Source organism: Scyliorhinus torazame, chromosome X (genome assembly GCF_047496885.1).
Source record: "Scyliorhinus torazame isolate Kashiwa2021f chromosome X, sScyTor2.1, whole genome shotgun sequence".
In the NCBI taxonomy this organism is placed as follows: domain Eukaryota; kingdom Metazoa; phylum Chordata; class Chondrichthyes; order Carcharhiniformes; family Scyliorhinidae; genus Scyliorhinus; species Scyliorhinus torazame.
Window position 1 is genome coordinate 30,329,617 of NC_092738.1, and position 24,334 is coordinate 30,353,950.

At 48.3% G+C, this 24,334-nt stretch overlaps 1 protein-coding gene across 7 annotated transcripts in view; it reads left to right on the forward strand.

Annotated features, from left to right (window-relative positions):
- The window catches only part of LOC140405471 (polypeptide N-acetylgalactosaminyltransferase 6-like), a 94,398-nt gene that overhangs the window by 50,074 nt on the left and 19,990 nt on the right, over positions 1 to 24,334 (forward strand). For all 7 annotated transcript variants that reach the window (XM_072493939.1, XM_072493943.1, XM_072493942.1 and 4 more), the window contains 3 exons: positions 5,490 to 5,639; positions 9,137 to 9,371; positions 17,750 to 17,867. In XM_072493939.1, the coding sequence (XP_072350040.1) occupies positions 5,490 to 5,639; positions 9,137 to 9,371; positions 17,750 to 17,867 (503 nt within the window). The remainder of the gene's footprint in view (positions 1 to 5,489; positions 5,640 to 9,136; positions 9,372 to 17,749; positions 17,868 to 24,334) is intronic.

The window sequence follows — 24,334 nt, forward strand, 5'->3', positions numbered from 1 at the left end:
GAGAATTGCCGCTTGCCGTTGGTAATAGGCGAGCGGCGATTCTCCGGCTAGCGGCCTGCCCAACACGACAGGTTCCCGCCAGCGCCATCCACACCTGGTCGCTGCCGGCGGGAACAGCGCGGCAACGCTGGGGGGGGGTTCCTGCACCGGGGGGGGGGACTCCAAAGGGGTCTGGCCCCCGATCGGTGCCCACCAATCGGCGGGCCGGCCTCTCTGAAGGGGGACCTCCTTTCCTCCGCAGCCCCGCAAGATCCATCCGACATGTTCTTGCGGAGCGGCCGCGGGGAGGACGGCAACCGCGCACGCACGGGTGACGTCATTTACGCAGCGCCGGTCGTGTCATTTACGCGCCGCCAAGGCCCGGCGCACGTAAATGACGCGGCGGTGCTCCTAGCCCCCCGGGGACGGGAGAATAAGGGGCTGGGAACGGCCTCCGACGCCGGAGTGAAACACTCTGGTTTTCACTCCGGCGTCGGACTTAGTCTCCCGATGGGAGAATTGTGCCCCCTATTTCTTGGGTGATTTGGGGAGGGGGGGGGGCGGGGGGAAGAGAGAAAAAGAGACCTACGAAGTGGTAGTTATATTTTAAACTTTCGCTTTATATGTCACTTTAAAAAAATATATATTTATTCAAATGTTTCAACAATTTTTCAACAAACCACCCCCTCCCCCCCCCCCCCCCCCCCCCCCCAAACAAGAACACAAGTAGAAATTATACATTGGATTTCCCCCATATACAATAACCCCCCATATAACATTTAAAAACACAAAAAGGGACCCCCCCCCCCCCCAACCCTTGGGCTGCTGCTGCTGCTGACCTCCTCCTAACGCTCCGCGAGATAGTCTAGGAACGGTTGCCGCCGCCTGAGGAACCCCTTGCACAGACCCTCGCAAGGCAAACGTTATCCTCTCCAGCTTGATGAACCCTGCCATGTCATTTATCCAGGCCTCCACACTAGGGGGCTTCGCATCGCTCCACTGTAGCAAAATCCTCCGCCGGGCTACCAGGGACGCAAAGGACAGAATACCGGCCTCTTTCGCCTCCTGCACTCCCGGCTCGTCCGATACCCCAAATAATGCTAATCCCCAGCTTGGCTTGACCCGGGCGTCACCACCTTGGACATAGTCCTCGCAAAACCCCTCCAAAACCCATCCAGCGCCGGGCACGACCAGAACATATGGACGTGGTTTGCTGGGCTCCCCAAGCACCTCCCACATCTGTGCTCCACCCCAAAGAACCTACTCAACCTCGCCCCTGTCATATGCGCTCTGTGAGTAACCTTGAACTGTATTAAGCTGAGCCTGACGCAAGAGGAGGAAGAATTAACCCTACTCTGGGCAGCAGCCCACAGACCCTCATCTATCTGCTCCCCAAGCTCCTCCTCCCACTTGCCCTTTAACTCCTCCACCGAGGCCTCCTCCTCTTCCTTCAGCTCCTGGTAAATCGGTGAAACCTTGCCTTCTCCAACCCATACACCCGAAATCACCCTGTCCTGAATCCCACGTGCCGGAAGCAGCGGGAATTCCCTCACCTGCCGCCTCACAAACGCCCTCACTTGCACGCTCCAGAAACACTCTTCACCCTCGGGGTCTTATTCGCCCACACAAAACCTATGATGCTCCTGCTTACCCGTTTGAAAAAGGCCTTGGGGATCAAAATGGGAAGGCACTGGAACACAAAGAAAAACCTCGGGACGACTGTCATTTTGACCGACTGCACCCTACCCGCCAGTGAGTGGCAGCATATCCCATCTTTTAAAATCCTCCTCCATCTGCTCCACCAACCGTGTCAAATTGAGCTTGTGCAGGGCCCCCCAACTCCTAGCTACTTGGATCCTTCAGTACCGAAAGCTCCTTTCCGCCCTCTTCAGCGGTAGCTCGTCTATCCCCCTTCCCTGGTCCCCTGAATGCACCACAAAGAGCTCACTCTTCCCTACGTTGAGTTTATACCCCGAAAAGTCCCCAAACTCCCTTAGAATCCCTAAGCCATCCTCTCCATTGGATCCGCAACATACAACAACAGGTCATCGGCATACAACGACACCCGGTGTTCCTCTTCTCTCTCTCTTTCCTCTCTTTTTTCCCCCCCCCCCCCCCCCCCTCCCCGGACCAATTTCCTGGACTCCCTCAGTGCCATGGCCAGCGGCTCAATTGCCAGTGCAAACAACAAGGGGGATAAGGGGCACCCCTGCCTCGTCCCCCGGTACAGCCGAAAGTACTCCGACCTCCGTCGGTTCGTAGCCACACTCGCCACCGGGGCTCTATAGAGCAGCTTGATCCAACTGACTAACCCCTCCCTGAACCCAAACCTCCGCAACACTTCCCAAAGATACTCCCACTCCACCCGACCAAAGGCCTTCTCCGCGTCCATAGCTGCCACTACCTCCGCTTCCCTCTCCACCGAGGGCATCATAATCACATTGAGGAGCCTCCGCACATTTGTATTTAGCTGCCTACCCTTCACAAATCCCGTCTGGTCCTCCTGAATCAACCCCGGGACACAGTCCTCAATTCTCGTAGCCAGCACCTTCGCCAGCAACTTTGTGTCAACATTGAGGAGCGAGATCAGTCTCTACGACCCACAGTGTAATGGATCCTTGTCCCGCTTCAAGATCAAAGAAATCAGCGCCCTGGACATTGTCGGGGGCAAGGTTCCCGCCCCCCCTCGCCTTATTAAAAGTCCTCACTAGCAACGGGCCCAGCAGGTCCACGTATTTCCTGTAAAATTCAACCGGGTACCTATCCGGCCCCGGGGCCTTCCCCACCTGCATGTTCCCCAATCCTTTAACCAGCTTCTCCAGCCCAATTGGCGCTCCCAAACCAGCCACCACCACCTCCTCCACCACCCTCGGGAATGTCAGCTGATCTAGGAATCGTCGCATCCCCTCCTCCCCCGCTGGGGGCTCAGACCTGTACAGATCCCCATAGAAGTCCCTGAATACCTTGTTTATTCTCACCGCACTACGCACCGTATTCCCCCCTCTATCCTTAACTCCACCAGTCTCCCTCGCTGCCTCCCTCTTACGAAGCTGATGTGCCAGCATCCGACTCGCCTTCTCCCCATACTCATACGCCGCCCCTTGCGCTTTCTTCCACTGTGCCTCTGCTTTCCCCGTGGTCAACAGGTCGAATTCCGTCTGGAGGTTCCGTCGCTCCCCAAGTAGCCCCTCCTCGGGGGCCTCTGCATAACTCCTGTCCACCCTTAAAATCTCCCCCACCAACCTCTCCCTCTGCCTCCTCTCTCTCTTCTCCCTGTGGGCCCACGGTGGTCAGGGGAGATTAGCTCTCCCCGACCACCGCCTTCAACGCCTCCCAAACTACTCCCACCTGCACCTCCCCGTTGTCGTTGGCCTCCAAGTATCTTTCAATGCACCCGCCCGCACACCCCCTTATCCGCCAACAGTCCCACATCAAGGCGCCACAGCGGGCGCTGGTCCCTCTCCTCCCCCAACTCCAGCTGCACCCAATGCGGGGCGTGGTCCGAGATGGCTATGGCCGAATATTCCATTCCCTCCACTTTCGGGATTAGCGCCCTACTCAAAATGAAAAAAATCTATCTGGGAGTAGGCTCTATGGACGTGGGAAAAGAAGGAACATTCACTGGCCAGCAGCCTGGCAAACCTCCATGGATCCACTCTCTCTTTCCCCCCCCCCAACACCTCCCCCAATCTGGTCCATTAACCCCCTGAGCACCTTGGCCGCAGCCAGCCTCTTACCCGTCCTGGACCTAGAACGGTCCAGTGCTGGGTCCAGCACCGTGTTGAAGTCGTGTCCCCCCCCCCCCCCCCCCCCCCCCCCCCATTATCAAGCTTCCTACCTCCAGATCTGGAATCCGACCCAGCATGCGTTTCATAAATCCGGCATCATCCCAATTCGGGGCATATACGTTCACCAGTACCACCCGCACCCCTTGCAACCTACCACTCACCATCACATATCGACCTACATTATCCACTACAATATTCAGTGCCTCGCACGACACCCACTTCCCCACCAGTATTGCAACCCCTCTGTTCTTCGCATCCAGGCCTGAATGAAAGACCTGCCCTACCCATCCCTTTCTCAGCCTAATCTGATCTGCCACCTTCAGATGTGTCTCCTGGAGCATAACCACATCTGCCTTCAGTCCCTTTAAGTGCGCGAACACCCGGGCCCTCTTGACCGGCCCGGTCAGGCCCCTCACATTCAAAGTTATCAGCCGGATCGGGGGGCTACTCTCCACCCTCCCCTGCCGACTAGCCATCTCCTTTTCCAGGCCAGCCACGTGCCCGCGCCTCCCACACCCTCCAGTCCCCCAGGCGGCGGACTCCCGCCCCGACTACCCCTCCTACTTCCAGCTGCCCTTTGGCCAATGCAGCAGCAACCCAGTCTCTCCCCCCCCCCAGCTAGATCCTCATCTAGCCATTTTGCTCCCCCCATAACACTCCCGTACGTTTGCTGACCCCGGCCTCTCCGCCATTCCGTGGACCCCCCCCCCCCCCCCCCCAAAAGTGTGAAAATCCCCCCCACCTCTTGGCAGTCAGTGTGCGCTCCTCTCCAGCACCGCCCTTCTCCTCTTCTCTCCTCCCCCCCCCCCCCCCCCCCCCCATCCTTCCCTAGCACGGGAAAAAGCCCGTGCTTTCCTGAGCCGGCCCCACCCCCTCTGGCGCAGCTCCTTTTTGCGGCCTTACCCCAACTCCCCATCCCCGGGCCTCCACCCCCCCCCCCTTCTTCTTCCACGGGGCCCTGCCCCTCCAACACCGACACCCACACTCTCCCACAGCCCCCACATCAAATCCATTCACCCATCCCCACCCAGCACGTTTTATATGTCATGAGCTGCAGGCAGTGAATCTTTTCTCTTTTGTGCTGGGGAATGGAACATTTTCAGTTTCAAGGAACCAGATGCTTCATTTAAAAACTCCCAGGACAGGTACAGCATGGGTTTGAAAGAATAAGATCCCTCTCTACTCCCATCAAATGCTCCCAGGTAACTGGTAACAGAAGGAAGCCATTCACCCTATTCTGTCTGCTCCCTGAAATATACAGCGATGGCTGGATGGCCTCCTGTGCTGTAATGTCTATGAATCTTTTCTCTTCCCTCTCCACCTAGCTCTGGGATACTGAGGCCAATTGCTGCACTCCAACTATTGTGTAGGACTAAGATCGGGGCTTGGATCTGGGAACATCCAGTCTGTATAGCTCTGCACTGCAGTGAGTGATGCCTGGACCATTGTTGGGGCTGGCAAAGCATCTTTTGGCTGCAAATGTGCTTAAAATTATGTCGATGGGCCACGTTGCTTGGTTATGATTTATAGTGACTATTGACACCCTCCTTGTGTGATTGATCTCCATTGCACATTGAAGTAGCTGCAATCAAACCGTGGCTAAGTAAACAATCTGCGAGCTGCCATTTTAATTGTGATGTGAAGCCATGTGAGCTAAGTTTTGAATAATGAATAAAATTCTGTTTTAAATTATTGAAATGTACTGGATTCTGATTTTGCCAGACTATTTAAAAGAACAACTGGATGAGTATGTCAAGCAGTTCCGGATAGTGAAGGTTGTCCGACAAGTGGAGAGGACAGGATTGATAACTGCAAGGCTCTTGGGGGCTAGTGTGGCCACTGGAGAAGTGCTGACCTTTCTTGATGCTCACTGTAAGTATTTACATATTTCTTCCATGTATCAAATGGGCAAGTGCAACTGTGTGACCAGGTATTCTGCCTGTCAAAAGCAGAAAATGAATGCAAACCCTTTGAAAATTGTTTTATGGCTAAAAATGATGCCATTCTTTTTTTAAAACCAACTTTGTTGCAGTTGAATCCAGCTGCATCCTGATTTTTGAGAGTGTTTTTTATTAATGTTGATGTTTTTTAAAAATAGAATCATAGAAATTACAGTGCAGAAGAGACCATTCGGCCCATCGAGTCTGCACCGTCCCTTCGCAAGTGCACCCTACGTAAGCCCACACCTCCACCCTATCCCCGTAATCCCACTTTTGGACACTTGAGGGCAATTTAGCATGGCCAATCCACCTAACCTGCACATCCACCTAACAGCAATGAGATAAATGACCATATAGCAACCGGTTTTGGCCATGTTGGTTGAAGAGTCCATGTTGGCCACAATACACCAAATAAACCCCTGTTGCTGTGTGAATAGTACCACAGAATCTTCAGGGTCTGTCTGAATAGCTTTAATGTTTCATCTGAAAGATGATACCTTCAAGAAAGCCACACTCCCTCACTAAATTGTCTGCCTAGGGTTATTTTGGGAGGCCTGGAATGGGGTTTGAATCCAGCACCTTCTGACTCTGAACTGAAAGTGCCACCGACTGAGTCAGGTTGAACTTGCATATTAACAGATTAGGTCAGGGGTGTTGATAACGAAAGGCCATTCAAAGCTCATCCATCTCTCCCCCTAACTTGCCATGAAATTCTCAAAGCTTAAAATGACTCTTCCAGAATATGAGGCAAAGAAGAATAGAGTTTGGGAAGTAAGAGAGATTTCCACATCAAGTTCCATATGTCATGTGAGAGTACCTTTAAGAAGTGGGTGTTTAAGAAATGTACCTTTTAAGAAATGGGTGTTTATCAGTGATGTCAGTGTGGGTGGAGTGGGTTGTCTGTCAGCTTTTTACTTTCATTTTAGGCTGTTTGCTGCAGGGTGTGTTTTAGTTTCGTTTTCAGTGTTGGAGCTGAAGCCAGACAGAGCAGGTGTACTGCTGTTCTCTCTGCCATGAAAAGACTATCTCTTGATCATTTGGTGAATTCAGAATTATAAATGTTCTGAGTAGTGAATGTAAACCTAATGTGCTTCTGTTAAACGGTGTTTCTTTTGTCTTCTGGATGTTGTTTGGTAAGTTATTAAGGATTACTTAGTGTTGTATTCTTTGGGGGTTGTATTAGAATTAAAGGTTGCTAAGATGTTCACGGATTGTTTTAAAAAGGTTAACGTGAGTTCATAGAATAAACATTGTTTTGCTTTAAAAAATACTTTTCCATTTCTGCTGTACCACCCCTGTAGAGTGGGCCGTGTGCCCCCCATACCACAATCTATTAAAGGTTGCGGGTCAGGTGAACTCCATGATACACTTTGGGGTTCTCTAAACCCTGGCCCATAACACACACACTTGTATTTTCAAATGCAAAAAGCTGGAAAGCGAATCTGACCACCAATTTCAAAAAGAAGCAGCATGGTCAACAGTTTATTTTTTTAAAAAGCACGAGTTCAGGAGCATAAGCTGTCTGTCAGGGCAACTGAAAATGGCGCACAAGACCGCAGTGAATGAGGATTGGCAAGGGGGCCAAAGAAGATGGTATGTTGCGGACCCACTTGGTCTGGGATCAATTTTATATGAAGGCCATTCTGCAAATAGAAATAAGCCAATGCCAAATAAATCCTTGTAACTCATCAATCACCAGGAGCCAACTGTAAGAGTTGAGGACTGACTTACCAGAACTGGTGAGTGAAGTGGCAAGTAATGATAGAGTTTTAAAAACCCATACCCTTTGCATATCAGGATAAGACAATGAGTTGGAGACCTCTTGGGAAGAGCTTCGGGGCAGGTTGAAGCTGTGAAGAACATTGGGCGGGATTCTCTGCTGACTGGATTCTCCTTTCTGCCCGCAAGGTTCCTGGCGGCTTGGGGTGACCACAATGGGAAATCCCATTGGCAGGTGGCGGGAAAGGAGAATCCTGCTGCCGGCGAGGGCATGCCACTGAGAAACATATAGCTGGTAGACCGGAGAATCCTGCCATTGTTCTTTCTTGCCTGACTCAACCTAAAATCAGCAGTGCTGATGAGATTTCTTTTCCCAAAGGCTGAATTTAATTGTGCAGCAAAATATTTGTCCCAATCTTCAATCGTGTGGTAAATTCCTAATCTCTGTGGGATGTCAATGATGGGAGGAGGGATGAATTGAACAGATGTAAGAAACAATCTTTCAAGGAGGACAGATTCACCAAGGCCTGGGCGTAGATTGTTTGCCTTCCTTGCTGGTTGGGGATTGGTTTGTGCCGCTCAGAAAGCACAAAAAAGGCGAGAAAGTCTCTCAAAATAGGATCAAATGTAACCAGATTCCAGTTTAATTTAGTTCATTCTAAAATTACTCTGAAGTATGGCCTGTCCTGTTATTTAAATAGAGATTGAATTCTGAATTTGTTCAAAATACCAGCTGCCATTTATTTAAAGCTGAACAGAATGAACACTTGTTAACGGGAATGACTGATTACTGAATTGATGCACGTGCAACAAGTTGAAAAATAACAGGCTGGATGTGCAAGTTTATTTTTCTTTTTACAGAAGGCCTCAAACTGGGTTGCATCAGTATAGTATTTAGAATCCTCTTTGAAATTTCTAATGGCTATTCAAACTGTAACCTACTGTCGTGTGGGGAAATTTGGTTTGTGTTTCTTCCCCTTCAGTGAGCCACAGTTGCTTGCTCCATGTAACTCATTCTGGAGATGTACTTGCTGCAACTCGTTTCTCTTCTGCAATGCATTTACCCACTAAGCCCTTGAAGGATCTTGCTCTTATTAATAAAAGTGAATGATTTATTTCACCAAATAGTTCCTGCGTTTGATTTTGTTATAAATGACTGTTAATTCATTTCACACTTGCAGGAAATGAACCAAGCCACGTCTCTTTATTCTATCCTGGATCTAGGGCATTGCTACCAATGTGGGTAATTGGACAAATAGCAGAACACAATGGTAATTGAATAAGGAATGAATGGTGCCGCAAAGTTTAAATGAAGGAGACAGTCTAGCTGAACACTGATCAGGTCACCCAAGGTGAAGAATTGAAGATGCAGGATAGTTAAAAAAAGTGGAACTATCTAACTGAGGAGGCAGAAACTATTGAGCTTTTGGAAACTGTAAAGCTATCTAGGAAGTAAGTATAGTGGAGGATTTGTGGGCAAGGCAGGGGCTTAGGATTATGGAGCAAAGAGTTCCTGTAGCTAACAAAAATGGCAAAATAGGCTGGTTGGGACAAATTACTTGTTTCTGTTGCTGTACTACACTGTTTGGTTTATTTGACGAGCCAAACCACTGCCTTTTGGAGGGCAAATAATGGGAGAAGGGAAAATTCATTTTCTTTGTCCACGCTTTCACAAAAACCCTGTCTTTTTCTAATTTATCAAATATTTAGGTGAGTGCTTCAATGGCTGGCTGGAACCTTTGCTGGGAAGGATAGCTGAAAATGACACTGCCGTGGTAAGCCCTGACATCACTACCATTGACCTCAATACCTTTGAGGTATCCAAACCTGTCCGGCATGGAAGGCTGCACAATCGGGGAAACTTTGACTGGAGCTTGTCGTTTGGCTGGGAAGCCATTCCATCTCTTGAAATAGAAAGAAGAAAAGATGAAACCTATCCCATCAGGTGAGTGTCTTGTGTGTTTGTTGATTTTATTGAATTTATGCTGAACAACAATGCAATTGACCCAACAATGTTTACCTTGGCTAGTCACTCCTTGGATGTTCCATTTCTCAGCCACAGTACACCCATCTGTGTAGTAAAATCATGAGACTGACCTAATTGTTTGCATTCCCACCCTGTCAATCTTGAGCCCAAAGAATTGCCCGTGAGGGGACATTTTTGCTCCAAGCTGGGTGGAGGTTGGCCAATCCCTTTTCATGTGGGACTCTTGCAGTTGTGAACTTGAATTCAGAAAACCGGACCGCAGAATTCCTACAGTGCAGGAGGCCATTTGGCCCATCGCGTCTGCACCATCCCTCTGAAAGAGCACCCTACTTAGGCCCACGCCCCTGCCCTATCCCCGTAACCCCACCTAGCCTGCATGTCTTTGGACTGTGGAAGGAAACCGGAGCACCTGGAAAAAACCTACGCAGACATGGGGAAACAAAGATAGAGGTGCTGGAACACCAACAGGAACCTTGGCAGCATTGTCATTGTCACTGCACACGCCCAGCCAGCGACAGCAGCAACACATCCCACCTCTTGCAATCCACCTTCATTCCCTCCACCATTCGAACCAAATTGAACCTATGTAACTGGGCCCAGCTCCCTACCATCTGGATTCTTAAGTACCTAAAGCTTGTCCCTCACCACCCTGAACGGCAACTCCTCCAATCTCCTTTCTTGCGCTCTGGCATTAATCAGGAACACCTCACTCTTTCCCATCTACCCTCAGAATCTCATCGACCAGCCTTGTCCGCTCCTCCCACTCCACCATCTCCCTATGCGCCTGAATCAAAATAAATCCCCCCCCCCCCGACTACCGCTTTGAGTGCCTCTCTCAGCGTGGCGGCTGTGACCTCCCCTGTATCATTCAACTCCACATAGCCTCGGATGGCTGCCATCACCCACTCGCACCCGTTTGCCCCCCCCCCCCCCCCATCCACCAACAAACCCCCATCTAACCACCTGAGGGCTTCCCCCTGAACCACCCTCAAATCCACCCAATGCAGCGAGTGATCTGAAACCACAATCGCTGAATGCTCCGAGTCGGCCACCCCCGCCAGCGTGCCTTGTCCATCAGGAAAAAAATTAACCTGGGAGTACACCCGGTGCACATGGGAGTAGTATGAAAACTCCTTCCCCCCCCCCCCCCCCCCCTGCTCCATGAACCCCCTGCATTCCCTAGCCACTGCCAACGTCCCTCTACCTGTCCAGGTCCATGTTGATATACCCCACCCAAAAAACATGCCGGCACAGTGGTTAGCACCGCTGCCTCACGGCGCCAAGGACCCAGTTCGATCCTCTCCCTGAGTCACTGTCCGTGTGGAGTTTGCACATTCTCCCCGTGTCTGCGTGGGTTTCGCCCCCACAACCCAAAAGATGTGCAGGGTAGGTGGATTGGCCACGCTAAATTGCCCCTTAATAATAAAAAAAAAATGAAATGCGCCCCCCCCCCCCCCCCCCCCCCAAAGATCAGCCAGTGGGTGTTCAGTCCGGAATCGTCCCCAACACCTGCCTTATAATGTCCACGTCATCCCAATTGGGGGCATAAACGTTTACCAGAACGACTGGCATCCCCTCCAGTTTTCCACTGACCATCACATACCTACCTTTCTCTCTTTCCCCCCCCCCCCCCCCCCCGCCCCCCCCCCCCCCCGGATTGGCCATGATGCTCTCCAGCCCAAGCGCTACCCTCCTATTAGCCAACACTGCCACGCCCCTCATCTTCATATCCTGCCCTGAATGAAACACCTGCCCCACCCATCCCTTCCTCCGCCTTGTCTGATCCCCCCCCCCAGCTTCATGTGCGTCTCCTGCAAAAACACAACGTCCGCCTTCAGACTTCTCAAATGCGTGAACACACGCGACCATTCAACCGGCCCATTCAGCTCTGGCACGTTGCACGTGACCAGCCTGGTGGGGTGGGGGTGGGGGCTCTCTTTCTCTTTCCCCCCCCCCCCCCCCCCCCCCCCGCCCGCCGATCAGTCATGCCCTTCTTTGGGCTAGTCCTCCAGGCCCACCCTTGGATGCCTGCTGCCATCGCTCCTTTCCCAACCTCACCAACCACTCCCATGTCAGCAACTCCCCCCCCCCCCCCCCCCCCCCCAACCCTCAAACAAAAAAACACACTCCCTTCCTAGGTGCATTTCTTGATTTGCCTCACCCATTTCAGAATTTTCTCCTTGTCCAAAAATCAATGCAGCCTCACCACCATTGCCCTTGGAAGTTCCCCCACGTGCGGCCTCCTCCGCGCCCTGTGCACCTCGAGGGGCCAGTCAAAGGCCCCCTCCCCCATCAACCTCCAGCATTTTCACAACCAACCTGGCGGCCTCCGCTCCCTCGATGCCCTCAGGCATCCCGACGATTCTCCGATTCTGCCTCGGTGAGCGATTCTCAAGGTTGTCCAATTTCGCTCAGTCTTTTCTGGCTGTCAAGCACCATCCCTAACTCCGTCTTCAGCGAGGCCAACCACTCCTCATGCTCCCCCACCACCTCCTCCACCTTCTGGATCGCCAGGCCCTGAGCCTCCTGCCTCTGCTCCACTCTCTCGATCACCGCTCTGAGCGGCTCCACCACCTTGGCCAAAACCTCCAAAGCCTCTTTCCTCTGCTGCTGGAATTTGTTGTTCAAAAACGCCACCAGCTGCTCTGTCGATCACTGGGCGGGCAGTGCTGCCCCCTTGCCCTCTGCCATCTTCACCTGATATACCATGAAAACCTTCTTGCTCCAGCTGCTCTCTGTCTCATGGCACTTCTCATCCGCTGATCCATACACCAACTTCACCAGAGGAGTATTACCTTCCCTGGGACCCACACACCCTGTGCCCTCAAAACAAAACCCATATGGGTGGGGAAGGACAGTAAAGACCCACCTTTAGCGGGAGCCACCAAATGTGCGACCACCCACTTCATGGCCGCCACCAGAAGTCTCAAATTCCCCATTCCTGATGAGGTGAGTAGCTCGGGATTTGTGATTGACCACATCAGCATAATTCCTGTTGCATGAATTATTCTTGCAGTTGCGGAAGTTTTTCTGGGTCCCTCACAACTCTTATCCTAACTATTCACCAAACCAGGTGAACTAGTGTAACAGTCTTCTTGAGTCTTAATAGTTCCTGTCTTGTGATGTCTTGTCATTGGCACCTTTAAAACATTTCTGAAGTATGGGCCAGTGTTTTCACCGGATAAAGCTCCTCAACCGTATTCTCAATGCTCACAAAGGTACTGGTGATGGTAGATCCCACTCTGCAGCGATGCTTAGGAATTATCCAGTCACCAGAGATCTGGCAAACAGCAACTGAATTTTATGAATTACCTGTTTATTTTAGTCTTTTAAGTCTGCAGCTAATGTTTTACATCAACCATGATCCATTCCTTTGCACCCATTTATTACAAATTTGCAAATATATCACCTTTTCAGGGCTCTCTTTTTTTTTAAATCTTCGTGCCTCTCCTCTGAATGGCACAGCTAACGGGGACAGTCAATAGCTGAGCACTGGAGACCAGAAAGTTTCCCCCTCAATCTCTGGTCTTTGCTCAATTTGTTGAGTTCGGACAGGACCTGGGCTTTTTTTTTGGGGGGGGGGGGTTGTTGGGGGAGAAAAGGAGGAGTCGGTTCGTGCTTAAAGTAATGATGGTGTTGAGTTTAAGGTTCCCATAATGGAATAGACTGTTAACATTGTGTCTATACTCCTATCGTACCATAGCCCAAGCCTTCTAAAAAGCGAAATGGGAGAAATTGGCAAGAACTTAAGAGGGGAAGGTCATAAATACTCCTAACCTCTTGTGGATTCCACATAATTTACAGTACCCTATGGACATTCCAATATGGCAGCTGGGATAGCCAAGAATTTGACCCCTATAGTGGCTTTTTGGTTGAAGCTTGCTTGAAGTTTAACCTCTGGATTTTTCATAGTTTCTATCAAAATGGATGGAGTATTGACACTTCTATCCCACCCAAACGTTACAGACTATAATTATCAGAATCATTACTGTACTGAAGTAGTGCAGCTGTGACATTGCGAGGGTAAAATTACACCCTAGTCTCTTACTCCTATTAAATATTGTAATTATATATTTTTGTGTATAACCTATTTTTCCCCTCTTGCTTATGAGACAACTGTCTTTATTGTGATTGTTTATAACCCAAAAAGGATGTCTTCTTCATAATGGTGGATTTTTAGTTTGATTTCAATTGAACATTTTGGTTGGATGGTTCTGGAATCGAATCTACAAGGAGGCTTCTGGAACTGGCCAAAAAGTCGAGAGTAATTGATGCTAAAATAACGAGAAGTAAGATTGCAGTATGCGGGCAAGTGTGCCACATAGTCAGAATGTGTCCCAATTGCAAAGGTCAAAGCTGAGATGTCGGAAGAGTGTACTGGAAGATTGAATCGGGAAGGGAGGGGGCAGGCAGGACCTGGCAGTGAGGCTTTATGACCAGTATGGCAAGCTTGGTGAGGATGACTGTCCAATTGACCAGAAACCTTCATACTGGCAGCTGCACATAACCTGCTGTGTATGAGGCCCAAGGTGTACTTCTGTTTCTCTTGTCTGCAAGGTCAGCCGGCAGTGTCATTGTATTGATGGCGTTTTCCCCTAAGTTTTTGTTTACAGGAATAACAGATTTTTTTTTATTAGTTAACTGAAGATTTTCACTGTAGGTCTGAAGTTGGCAGAAAATTGCAGCATGGACATGACCCATTAACAGCATGCAATATTAACATGTGAAAATGCCAAGAAGTACTAGAATAAATGGAATATGCCATGAGTTGCAATGCACCATAATTTGGGATATTTGCACCACTCCTCCAGCAATAGCCTTGCCCAAGCTGCTAAGAGTTTGTCTTATCTCTTAGCCTACCACTGCAATCAATGGCGATTGCCAATTGTGTGATGCAAATGACTGAAAAATAATGTTGTGAATAACCTGGTATTGCTGTGGTTTATGGCCCTTGCATGATTCAGCCTGGGAGGCTAACAGAGGGACTATTAAAGTTGTGGAGGCTCGCACCAGCAGTCAGGAAGTTGTTCATTTGAGTTTCCTTTTTCTAATTCTCTGTTTTAGCGATCTTTTCTTGCCAGTTTTGCCATCCAGTCCTGTTAGTGTCTCGTCATCATGTGTGCTCTGCCCAGAGGCTTGTGGCTTATTGCACGCTGATGCTTCATTCTGAGCCATCTTCTTGGTAGCTTTTGCCAGTGGTGGTTTGCTATTGCCTTCCACTTATTAGTGTCTATGATTACAGAATCACCCCCATCTCTTTTCTACGTGTTATGAAGGAGAAAATATTGCAATGGCCTAGCTACTGGGTATTCCACCGTTCATCAGCGATCTGGGGGTAAAGCACTCGCACCATTGCCTGAACCGTTTTTGCCACTCCTCCCCGCACTGTGCAAGGAACAAATGCCAATTCAGGCACTGCTGGAGGAGCTGTGTGTACACAGGCTGTGCTTCGCCAGGGAAGCAAGGCCTGAAACCACAGTCCACCTCCCACAGGGTCCTGTCAGGGGCAACAAAGGTGATGGCATCCTTCAATTTCTACGGACCTTGCTTCTGACTCGAGAGACTTCTAGAACATCAGCGAAGGAGCTGCATTCAACATGTGACCGATTCCCTCTTCCACAGGGCACAAAACTTCACTTAAATATAAAATATTCCATGCACAACAAAGAGATTGGTTGATCAATATCCATAGGATTGCTAGCTTCCTCAGGGTGCAGGGGTATCAATGCAACCAACTTGCCCCTCTAAGCAACCAATCATCAGATTGATAATCTGACTGAATATGTAGTGTCATTACCAAATGCTGTGGTGACGCCAACCATCGAACATCCGTACTGTTCCTAACAATTTTCTGATTGCTTTGATGGGATGTTTGATTTGGGCACCATTTTGATCCCTTCTCTTGCTGTCCCTTTCATTGACAGAAAGGGTTAACACTTGCTTGATGTGCTCGTTGTCTGCGATGCCCAACTGAAGATCCAATATGTTATTTCAGAATCGGGGAAGCATTCATGGCGCCTTTGTCTTTTTCCACCATTAATTATTTAGCAGGGAATGGCAAGGCAAATGCATGCTGGGGATAAGCATTTTGCAATCGATTACAACATTTCTGCTAAAAATGAAAGGGCAGACACAAAAGGTGTTTTAAACCTTTTCTAAAAGGCTGTAAGAAGTAAGCATTTTAAAGTTGATTTCAGAAGTTCCAGTTTGTTTATCTCCCATTGCCTTGCCTCCATATGAGTTAGTGTCTGCTTGCTGCTTTCCATAGTGCCATGCAGTTGATCTGTGGGGTAAGCCATGACTGCAGCGTGTATGAGGTCCCTGATGCATCACTGACCTTGCCATGCTGTAGACGGATTGTTAAGCAAATCACGGCGCAAGTCTAAAGCGGCATGGATGGAGAGCGCAAATGTCTGCTAACAGCATGCATCATCGTACATTGCATTGCAGCAAATCCAAGCCCAATATAATTTCCTCTCGAGAACACACTTTTGTTCATTGCAGCTCTTTAATCAGGAGTTCGTTTGTTCTGTTTGAAAATCCAGTTGGCTGGTGGTTACAGCAATTAGTGGCCATTAAACCCAAGTTTCTGAATCTGAAGTCCAGTCAAAATGCCACCAGTATATGTCAGAAATTCAGTTTTGAACTGGAGTCAAAGTGAAGAAACCCATCCGTCCACTGGTGTACCCCAGACATGGTGTCATTTCTCAAAGGCACACATGACATTTAATCAGCAAACATCCAGTACTGTGGCCGCTCTCACGATTGTTTCTTTCGCGATGGGTTCTTTGGTTTGGACAATGTTTTGATCCCCTTTGATTGATTGGCACGTTAACCTGCAGTGACTAGACCTAATACTGGGTAGAACAATGTATTTAATTCCGAAACCTGAACTGAAATCCAACCCAGAAGTGAGGTTTGACAGATCCCTGTGGATACTAATCTCCCACATTTGTCTATGGACGAGGATTGTAGTAATTAGGATTGGAGAGATCAGGCTGATGTAATAATGGATTGCTGTTCTGATGCTAGAGATGAAGTGCACAGTTAAGATCGAGAGAGCTCCAATCTATACAGTACCTGACTCTAGAGTGCTTGAGGATGTCACTGCATGCAAAGAGGAACAGGATCATTTTCACTTTGAGACAAAGCACAATTTTGAAACCAAATCCAGGAAAGTTGAGATGTGGTGCGAGTCCATTAACAGTAGTTATATTTGGATAAAAGCTAGTGTTCAAGAATGGGGTCAGCCTGAGTTTACTCATTTGAAATACTGATACGGGCTGAATGTTATTATTTTCATGACCGTATCGTTTTGAAAACTCAGGCCCATGTGTAACAGTAACAAAAAGCAATGGAGCAAATGAGAACATTGATTTTTCACCTACTCTGGGGTAACAGAAAATGGTGTCTCTAGTTTTAAGTCAGTTGCCCTATTAAAATGCAAAGGGATTTTTACCTGGAATTTGAATATCACTGGATTACAGAAGAATAAAATGGAGGCTGTCTTGAGACCACCATGTTCTCTCCAGCTGTTTCTGCTAAAGTGGATAAATAGCAGAGGAGGTTTGTTTTCTTTGTGTTTAGAACTGTCTTAATGCTCTCACCTGTGTTTGTAACCATGTTGAAGCTGCTCCGTTATATCACCTGGCTGCAGTTATTGACTGAATAATTATACATTCTTGTATAATCCTAGCACTTCTTCAGAAGTCAGCTCATGGGAAAGTATTTAAGTTGTTATCTGCACTTGAGCTGTCAACACCACTACTTCGTGGGACATGGCAGGGTATGTAGACATTTAGGGTCCTGGTTATGGCCCCGTCATAAATTTGTCACCCATATAAGTGGGCCCCTTAAGGTAATGTCTAACTGGTTCCATATGTGTAGCCAAGAACAGAAATGATTGTACCAATAGGAATTCTAACAACCTTACTGTATCTGCTGTGGGACCACTATCCGATGCAAGGACTGCCACAGTTGATGGTCAGGGTCCACTACCCCTTCCTCAGCAACTGGGGATGAGAAATAAATGTGGCCTTGCCATTATCCAGATCCTTAGAACAAATAACAGGAAGTCCAGGCACACAAGAGACCGTAAATATTTATTGAGGCATTTGATGACCACCCAAGTCTTGCGTTGCTCAATAAATGTGATGAATTTGCTCCCTACGAGGTAAAAGTTTTTCAGGTGTTTGAAAACAATACAAATATTGTGAGTCTTCTCTTTAAAGAGAGTGAGTCTCTCACTGGTCATGTGGGTGAGTTTCAGTTTGGCATAAAATGAAGCTATGCAATCTCTCTCCGGCCAACAGCGTTGATATTTAGTTTATTTTCAGGACTCCCGCGTTTGCTGGTGGCCTCTTTGCGATCTCCAAAGCTTACTTTGAACTGATTGGAACATACGACAACCAGATGGAAATATGGGGAGGAGAGAATGTGGAAATGTCATTCAGGGTAAACGCAAATGCTTATGTTTATAATGCTCACGCCTTGGTTGTGTCTGTTGATAAGCTTTAAATATGAATCGAGGCCCTGAAGGAAATCAGCTATTTCTGATAGGTAAAAGGATCATTGATTTAGCCATTTTGTTTTAAATGCATTTGCAGATTTCTCTGTAAGCTACGTGTTGGCTTTTAAAAAATTGTAATGGAATTGATTCTACTCTGTGGTTTAGGACAGAAACCATTTTAAAATGGTTTTCAAACTGTGTTGTATTTAAAACAAAATGGCTAAATCAATGATCCTTTTACCTATCAGAAATAGCTGGTTTTGTTCAGGCCCTGTGGCCTAATGTGCAAAAGCCTGTTGTGGAAGTAAGCTACCCAGGCCAAGAAAACCCACCAGTCAATTCCTAGTGTGTGCTCAGTTAGCTGATCTCCACTAGGGCACCAGTTAAGGCCGTTCAATTGGCACCTGTTCTTCTGGGCGAATGAGGCGTTGGGGGGAGGGGGGAAATCATCCAATGTTCCTGCTCTTGATTGCTATCCAGTGAGTTCTGCTGGAAAGTGTGTGAGTATTTGGTGACAGCAGGGTCAGATGTGGCTCTGGTGCACTCCAGGAGCAAAACCCAGGCTCGTGCATTAAAGAACAGTCAGGGTGAGGTACCAAAAGGCACCCACAGAAATTTACCGCATCATAGTTTTTCTTTCAAAGCTGCAAACCTAAGTGTTTTTGCCTGGTTAAGTTTAATATTCTAGGTCTTGTTGCACTAAAAATATTTGCAGTGCACTAGCAAACTATAATTATTGACTAATCTTGATATTACCATTAAGCAGTTGACAGAACTGAATGTCCTTTAGACCTTTTCAGTGAGACGCACAGGCATCATTTCAGTGTTTCGATTCTGGAGTAGGGAAGGCCAAACTCCTTCCAGTTTCTGGTTGTTGGAGACATCTCTATTCGATCTGGAGTGGATTTGAGCCCATATTCCCAAAGCTGAAAAAATACACTTCTGATTGCTGTCATACCCAGTGCCCAATTATATTTTGGAAAAGCGAGTTAGGGGGCGGCACGGTGGCGCAGTGGTTAGCACTGCTGCTTCACAGCGCTGAGGTCCCAGGTTCGATCCCGGCTCTGGGTCACTGTCCGTGTGGAGTTTGCACATTCTCCCCGTGTTTGCATGGGTTTCACCCCCACAACCCAAAGATGTGCCGGGTGGGTGGATTGGCCACGCTAAATTGCCTCTTCATTGGAAACAAAATGAATTGGGTACTCTAAATCTATTTTTAAAAATGTTAACAAATAGAAAAAGAAAAATGAGTGGATGTGAATCTTTATTATGAATTCACAATGTCACAAATCTTTTTTCTGCCTATATAACTGTTTTATTTGGAACTCGGTGTGTAGCTTAGAAGTATGTTTTTTTTAAAATGCCATTCTGTGGCTGTATTTGGCACCAAATGATGTAGCCATAAGCCTTGATTGAAATTGACTTTTATTGGTGTGTAAAAGATGCATTTTCACTTCACCAATTCAATCATTTTTTAATAGATTATCAAGACAAAAGTTGACCGGTGTCAGCCTTGGTTCAGAAGTAGCACTGCAGTCACAAGCTTTCTGGGCTCAAGCTCCACTTTGAGACTTGAGCTCAGAATCCAGGCTGCTACTCCAATTTTGGTGCCATCTTTCTGTTGAGGCATTAAACTGAGGTACTGTATACCCCCTTGGGCGGACGTGGACGATCCCACAGCATTAATCAAAAAAGGGCAGGCAAATTCTCTTGTGCCCTAGCTCAACCAATGCCTAAAACGGGTGCCATCTGTCATCTGATCTACTCTAATTTCAGTGCTGTTTGTGGGTGCGCAAATTGACTGTTATTTGTGGCCTACATTAAAGCAACACTTCAGAATTACTTATTTTGTTGAAAGGCTTTTGGGACATCCTGAGGTGATGAAAGGTGATGTCTGTCATAGGAAAATTAAATTGTTATTAATTTATATATTTTAAGAGCAAGTCTCCCGTTATGCTGGTAGATCCTCCTTTGTCACTTTTGCCTGTTTCTGTCTGATTACACTTCTGAAGTGCCTTTGGATGTTTTCTCTGCGAAAGGCACCGTTTTGTTTTGTTTTGTTCTTTTTCATGGGATGTGGGCAAGGCCAGCATTTGTTGCCCATCCACAATTGCTCGTGATTTGAGTGGCTTGCTACGAGTAGAGTCAACCACATAGTTGTGCGTCTGGAGTCACATGTAGGCCATACCAGATTTCCTTCCCTGAAGGACATGAGTAAACCTACATAAATGCAGAAGAAATCTTTCCCTGCTGTTTCTCGGGAACATGTACAACCCCAGCCATTTCGTCACCAAATCCATTTCCTCCATTCTGTTTGTGAAACATCCCAGTTTCAGCCCCTCCATTAGTCATTCCCAACTCCAGCAAGCAAAACATAATGGCCCTGAGCGCTCTTTTTAGGAAGATTCGGGAATGATTGGTAATTTTGCAACATCAATGTGTTCCTTCCAGGATTATTTGGAGGAAAAATCGAAAGGAAGTGTAATTTAAATGGCCGAGTTCTATTTTGCAACAGGGTGGGGGGGATATATAGAGGAGAAAGTTAAAGGGAAACCATTTAATCCTGTGTTGATTGGTATTTTGAAGAGGAACTGGATCTTTACCTCATTTGAAGTAAAGATTGAAAATTGCACCAATAATATATGGGTGTTATGAAGGGAGAGCAGATCTTGCCTGAGAGAGTTGTGGGTGAAGGGAAATTAACCATAAATGCAGTAGCAGTGCTATACTAGGATGGGCTCGACTTGCTCACTTCAATTTGCCTTTATCTTAATAAACATTTAATCAAAGTTGCACAATAAAAGAACAAGACTATCGAGCAAAAGCACATACTAACTTAACCCCAAAGAACTAAACTAAACCCCCTAACAGCTAACTGTGACAAGTTCCTTAAAAAAGGAAATGAATGGCTGCCATCTTCGTTGGAACTCTTCTACCGCCCCCTAATGGTGTACTTAACCTTCTCCAACAAAAACATTAGGGGCGAAATTCTCCCGAAACAGCGCGATGTCCGCCGACTGGCGCCCAAAACGGCGCCAATCAGACGGGCATCGCGCTGCCCCAAAGGTGCGGAATGCTCCGCATCTTTGGGGGCCGAGCCCCAACATTGAGGGGCTAGGCCAACGCCGGAGGGATTTCCGCCCCACCAGCTGGCGGAAACGGCCTTTGTTGCCCCGCCAGCTGGCGCGGAAATGACATCCCCGGGCGGCGCATGCACGGGAGCGTCAGCGGCCGCTGACAGTTTCTCACGCATGTGCAGTGGAGGGAGTCTCTTCCGCCTCCGCCATGGTGGAGACCGTGGCGGAGGCGGAAGGGAAAGAGTGCCCCCACGGCACAGGCCCGCCCGCGGATCGGTGGGCCCCGATCGCGGGCCAGGCCACCATGGGGGCACCCCCCCGGGGCCAGATCGCCCCGCGCCCCCCCTAGGACCCCGGAGCCCGCCCACGCCGCCTTGTCCCGCCGTTCAAAAGGTGGTTTAATCCACGCCGGCGGGACAGGCAATTTATCGGCGGGACTTCGGCCCATCCGGGCCGGAGAATCGAGCGGGGGGGCCCGCCAACCGGCGCGGCCCGATTCCCGCCCCCGCCGAATATCCGGTACCGGAGACTTCGGCAACCGACGGGGGCGGGATTCACGGCAGCCCCCGGCGATTCTCCAACCTGGCGGGGGGGTCAGAGAATGATGCCCCAGGTCACCCAACCAAGCCGAGGCACTGGGTGGAGTAGGAGACCTCCACCCAAGCAGAACTTGCTTCCGGGCTATCAACGAGGCAAAGGTGAGGACATTGGTCTTCACCCCCCTCTGAAGCACTGGTGAGTCTGATACCCCAAAAATGGCCACCAACGGACTTGGGTCCAAATCAACATTGAGTATCTCTGGCATGATGTTGAAGAAAGAGGCCCAAATGTTTACTAACTTGGGACAAGACCAGAACATACGAATGTGGTTAGCTAGGCCCCGAGACCAATGCTCACACTTGTCCTCCATCCCAGAGAAAAATCCACTCGCTTTAGTCAAATGTGCTCTATTTGAGTGGCAACACCTTGAATTGTATCAGACTACGCCGAGCACATGAAGACATGGAATTGACCCAGTGAAGGGCCTCACTCCATACCTCATACTCCAGAATGGGACCCAACTCGCCCTCCCATTTCACCCTCCCCTCACTCAATGAAGCTGACTCTGCTGAGAGGATATGGCCATATATATCCAAAATAGTCCCCTCACCAGACCTGGCTAAAGACCATATCCTCAAACAGGGAAAAGAGTGGTGGCCAAGGGAAAGAAGGGAAAAGTATTGGGTTTAAAAAAATTGCGTATCTGAAAAGACTGGAACCAGACGGTTGGAATTTCTACGCCAACTCCTTAAAACTGGCAAACCTCCCCTCCACAAACCGGTCTGAAAATTCTTTCCCTCCCATAACTTAAAACGTCAGACTTCAAATCCATGTAGGAAAAAGGTGGGTATTGCAGATGGGGGCCAGCGAAGACAGGGAACAGAGCTTAAAGTGCTGCCTTAACTGCTTCCAGATTTTCTAGGTGGACACCACCCAGTGGATCCATGGAAAATTTTACCCGCGAGAAAGGCAACGATGGCTAAAAACTGTGCAGGAGCTCGCTTCCACTTCCATTTATGAAACCTAGGATCACTGAGCCACAACAATATCTTCTGAATATTGCCTGCCAAATAGTAAAATAATAAATTAGCTCGAGCCAAGCCCTCTGACTGTCTGTCTCTTTGGATTCTCCCCATATCCCTAAAACATACCCCTCGAGTGTCGCAGCTGGCCCACTGCTCTCTGATGACAATAGCTTGAATTGTGTCTGCAGCTTTTTCCTACTTGCAACATCTCCAGGGTTGGGCCCTCCAGCATGGAGCCCACTAGCCTCTGCTGCCCTCGGTGTCTTCACCATGTGCACTTTGTAGGAGATAATCTCCCTCTGAGGACCATCTTAAGGGCTTTCCACAGTGTAGAAGGTGAGATTGACTTTTATATATTGAATTTTATATATTCCCCAATGGCAGTGGACATATGTTCACAAAATTCCTTGTCTGCTAATAATGTTCTGTCCCTCCATGGCAGATGCTGGGAGGGACCCAACACTAGAGCCAAATTAACAGTGTGGGGCATGGTCCACAATTGCTGAGTAACCAGCCGGCACCACAGAAGGGAGGAGAGACACGTCCATCACAAAAATATTGTTTCGCGAGTATACCTGATGCACATGTCAGAAAAATTAAGAATCTTTATAACCTGGGTGCAAAAAAGCCCCCCTCCATATGTTCCATGAAAAACAACAAAGCTCTGGCCACCCCTGATGGAGTCAGAGGTTTGGACTTGGACCAATTGAGACTAGGGTTCAGAACACGAGTCTAAATTGGGGAGGGAGGCCAACAGATTATTAATAAAATCCGTATCGTCCCAGTTTGGAGCACAAATATTAATCAGAACCACTGGAGTGCCCACCAGAGCCACAGACCATAACATGTCTGCCATTGGGATCGGCCAAGATCTTAGCGGCAGAAAAGGAACCTTTTATTAATTAATATTGCCGCTCCCCGGGCCCCACCAGCAAAGCCCGAATGAAAGACTTGTCCTCCCCACCCCTTCCACGTTCTTGTCTGGTCTCTGACCCACAATTCAGCCTCTTGCAAAAACAACCCGTCGGAATTTAAACGCGTGAGCAAATGCTCTCGATCTTTCACTGGGCCATTCAACATTTCAGGTGACCAAATGAATTGAGGGTCTCCCACTGCCCCCCACACCCCTCTCAATCCGGAGTCAACCATTTCCACCAAGAGATTGCCCAACAGATGCATAACAGGCCCAGCAACCAGCAAGGTGGCCACCAAACCAAATCACAAGACTAAAGAAAGAAAAATCTGCAGGCACTGTCAGCAAACTATCCCATCCCACCCCCCTTGGACACTACCACACCAAATATGCATACAAATACCCAAACAGATAAAATCTATTTCTAAAGAACCTAAACAAAAGAAAAACTCAGAAGCTCATTATCTAAAAAAACTCCTATAATGAGCTGCGGTCAGCCCTCCCATTTGATAATTCTTAGGTTAGCAGGGCGGCTCCCAACTAAAGTGAAGAAAAATGGTTACAAAGAACAAAATACTTAAACCATATAAACCATTGTGGTACAACCGGGAGCTATATATTTTCAGAACAGTACCTCACATCAAACTAAACCCCAAATCTAAGCCCAAACTGTAAAAATGCAACCCCAACAAGAACAGGAAAATACTAAAATAAACATGGAACCCCAGCAAGTCAATATGCCCATCCCCAACACCCAAAATACAATCACATTGCACCCAACCTGTGCTTCTTAACAAAGGAGTCCATCTCTCCCCACTCATCAAACGAGTAGTCTTTTCCATGGAAAGCCACACTGG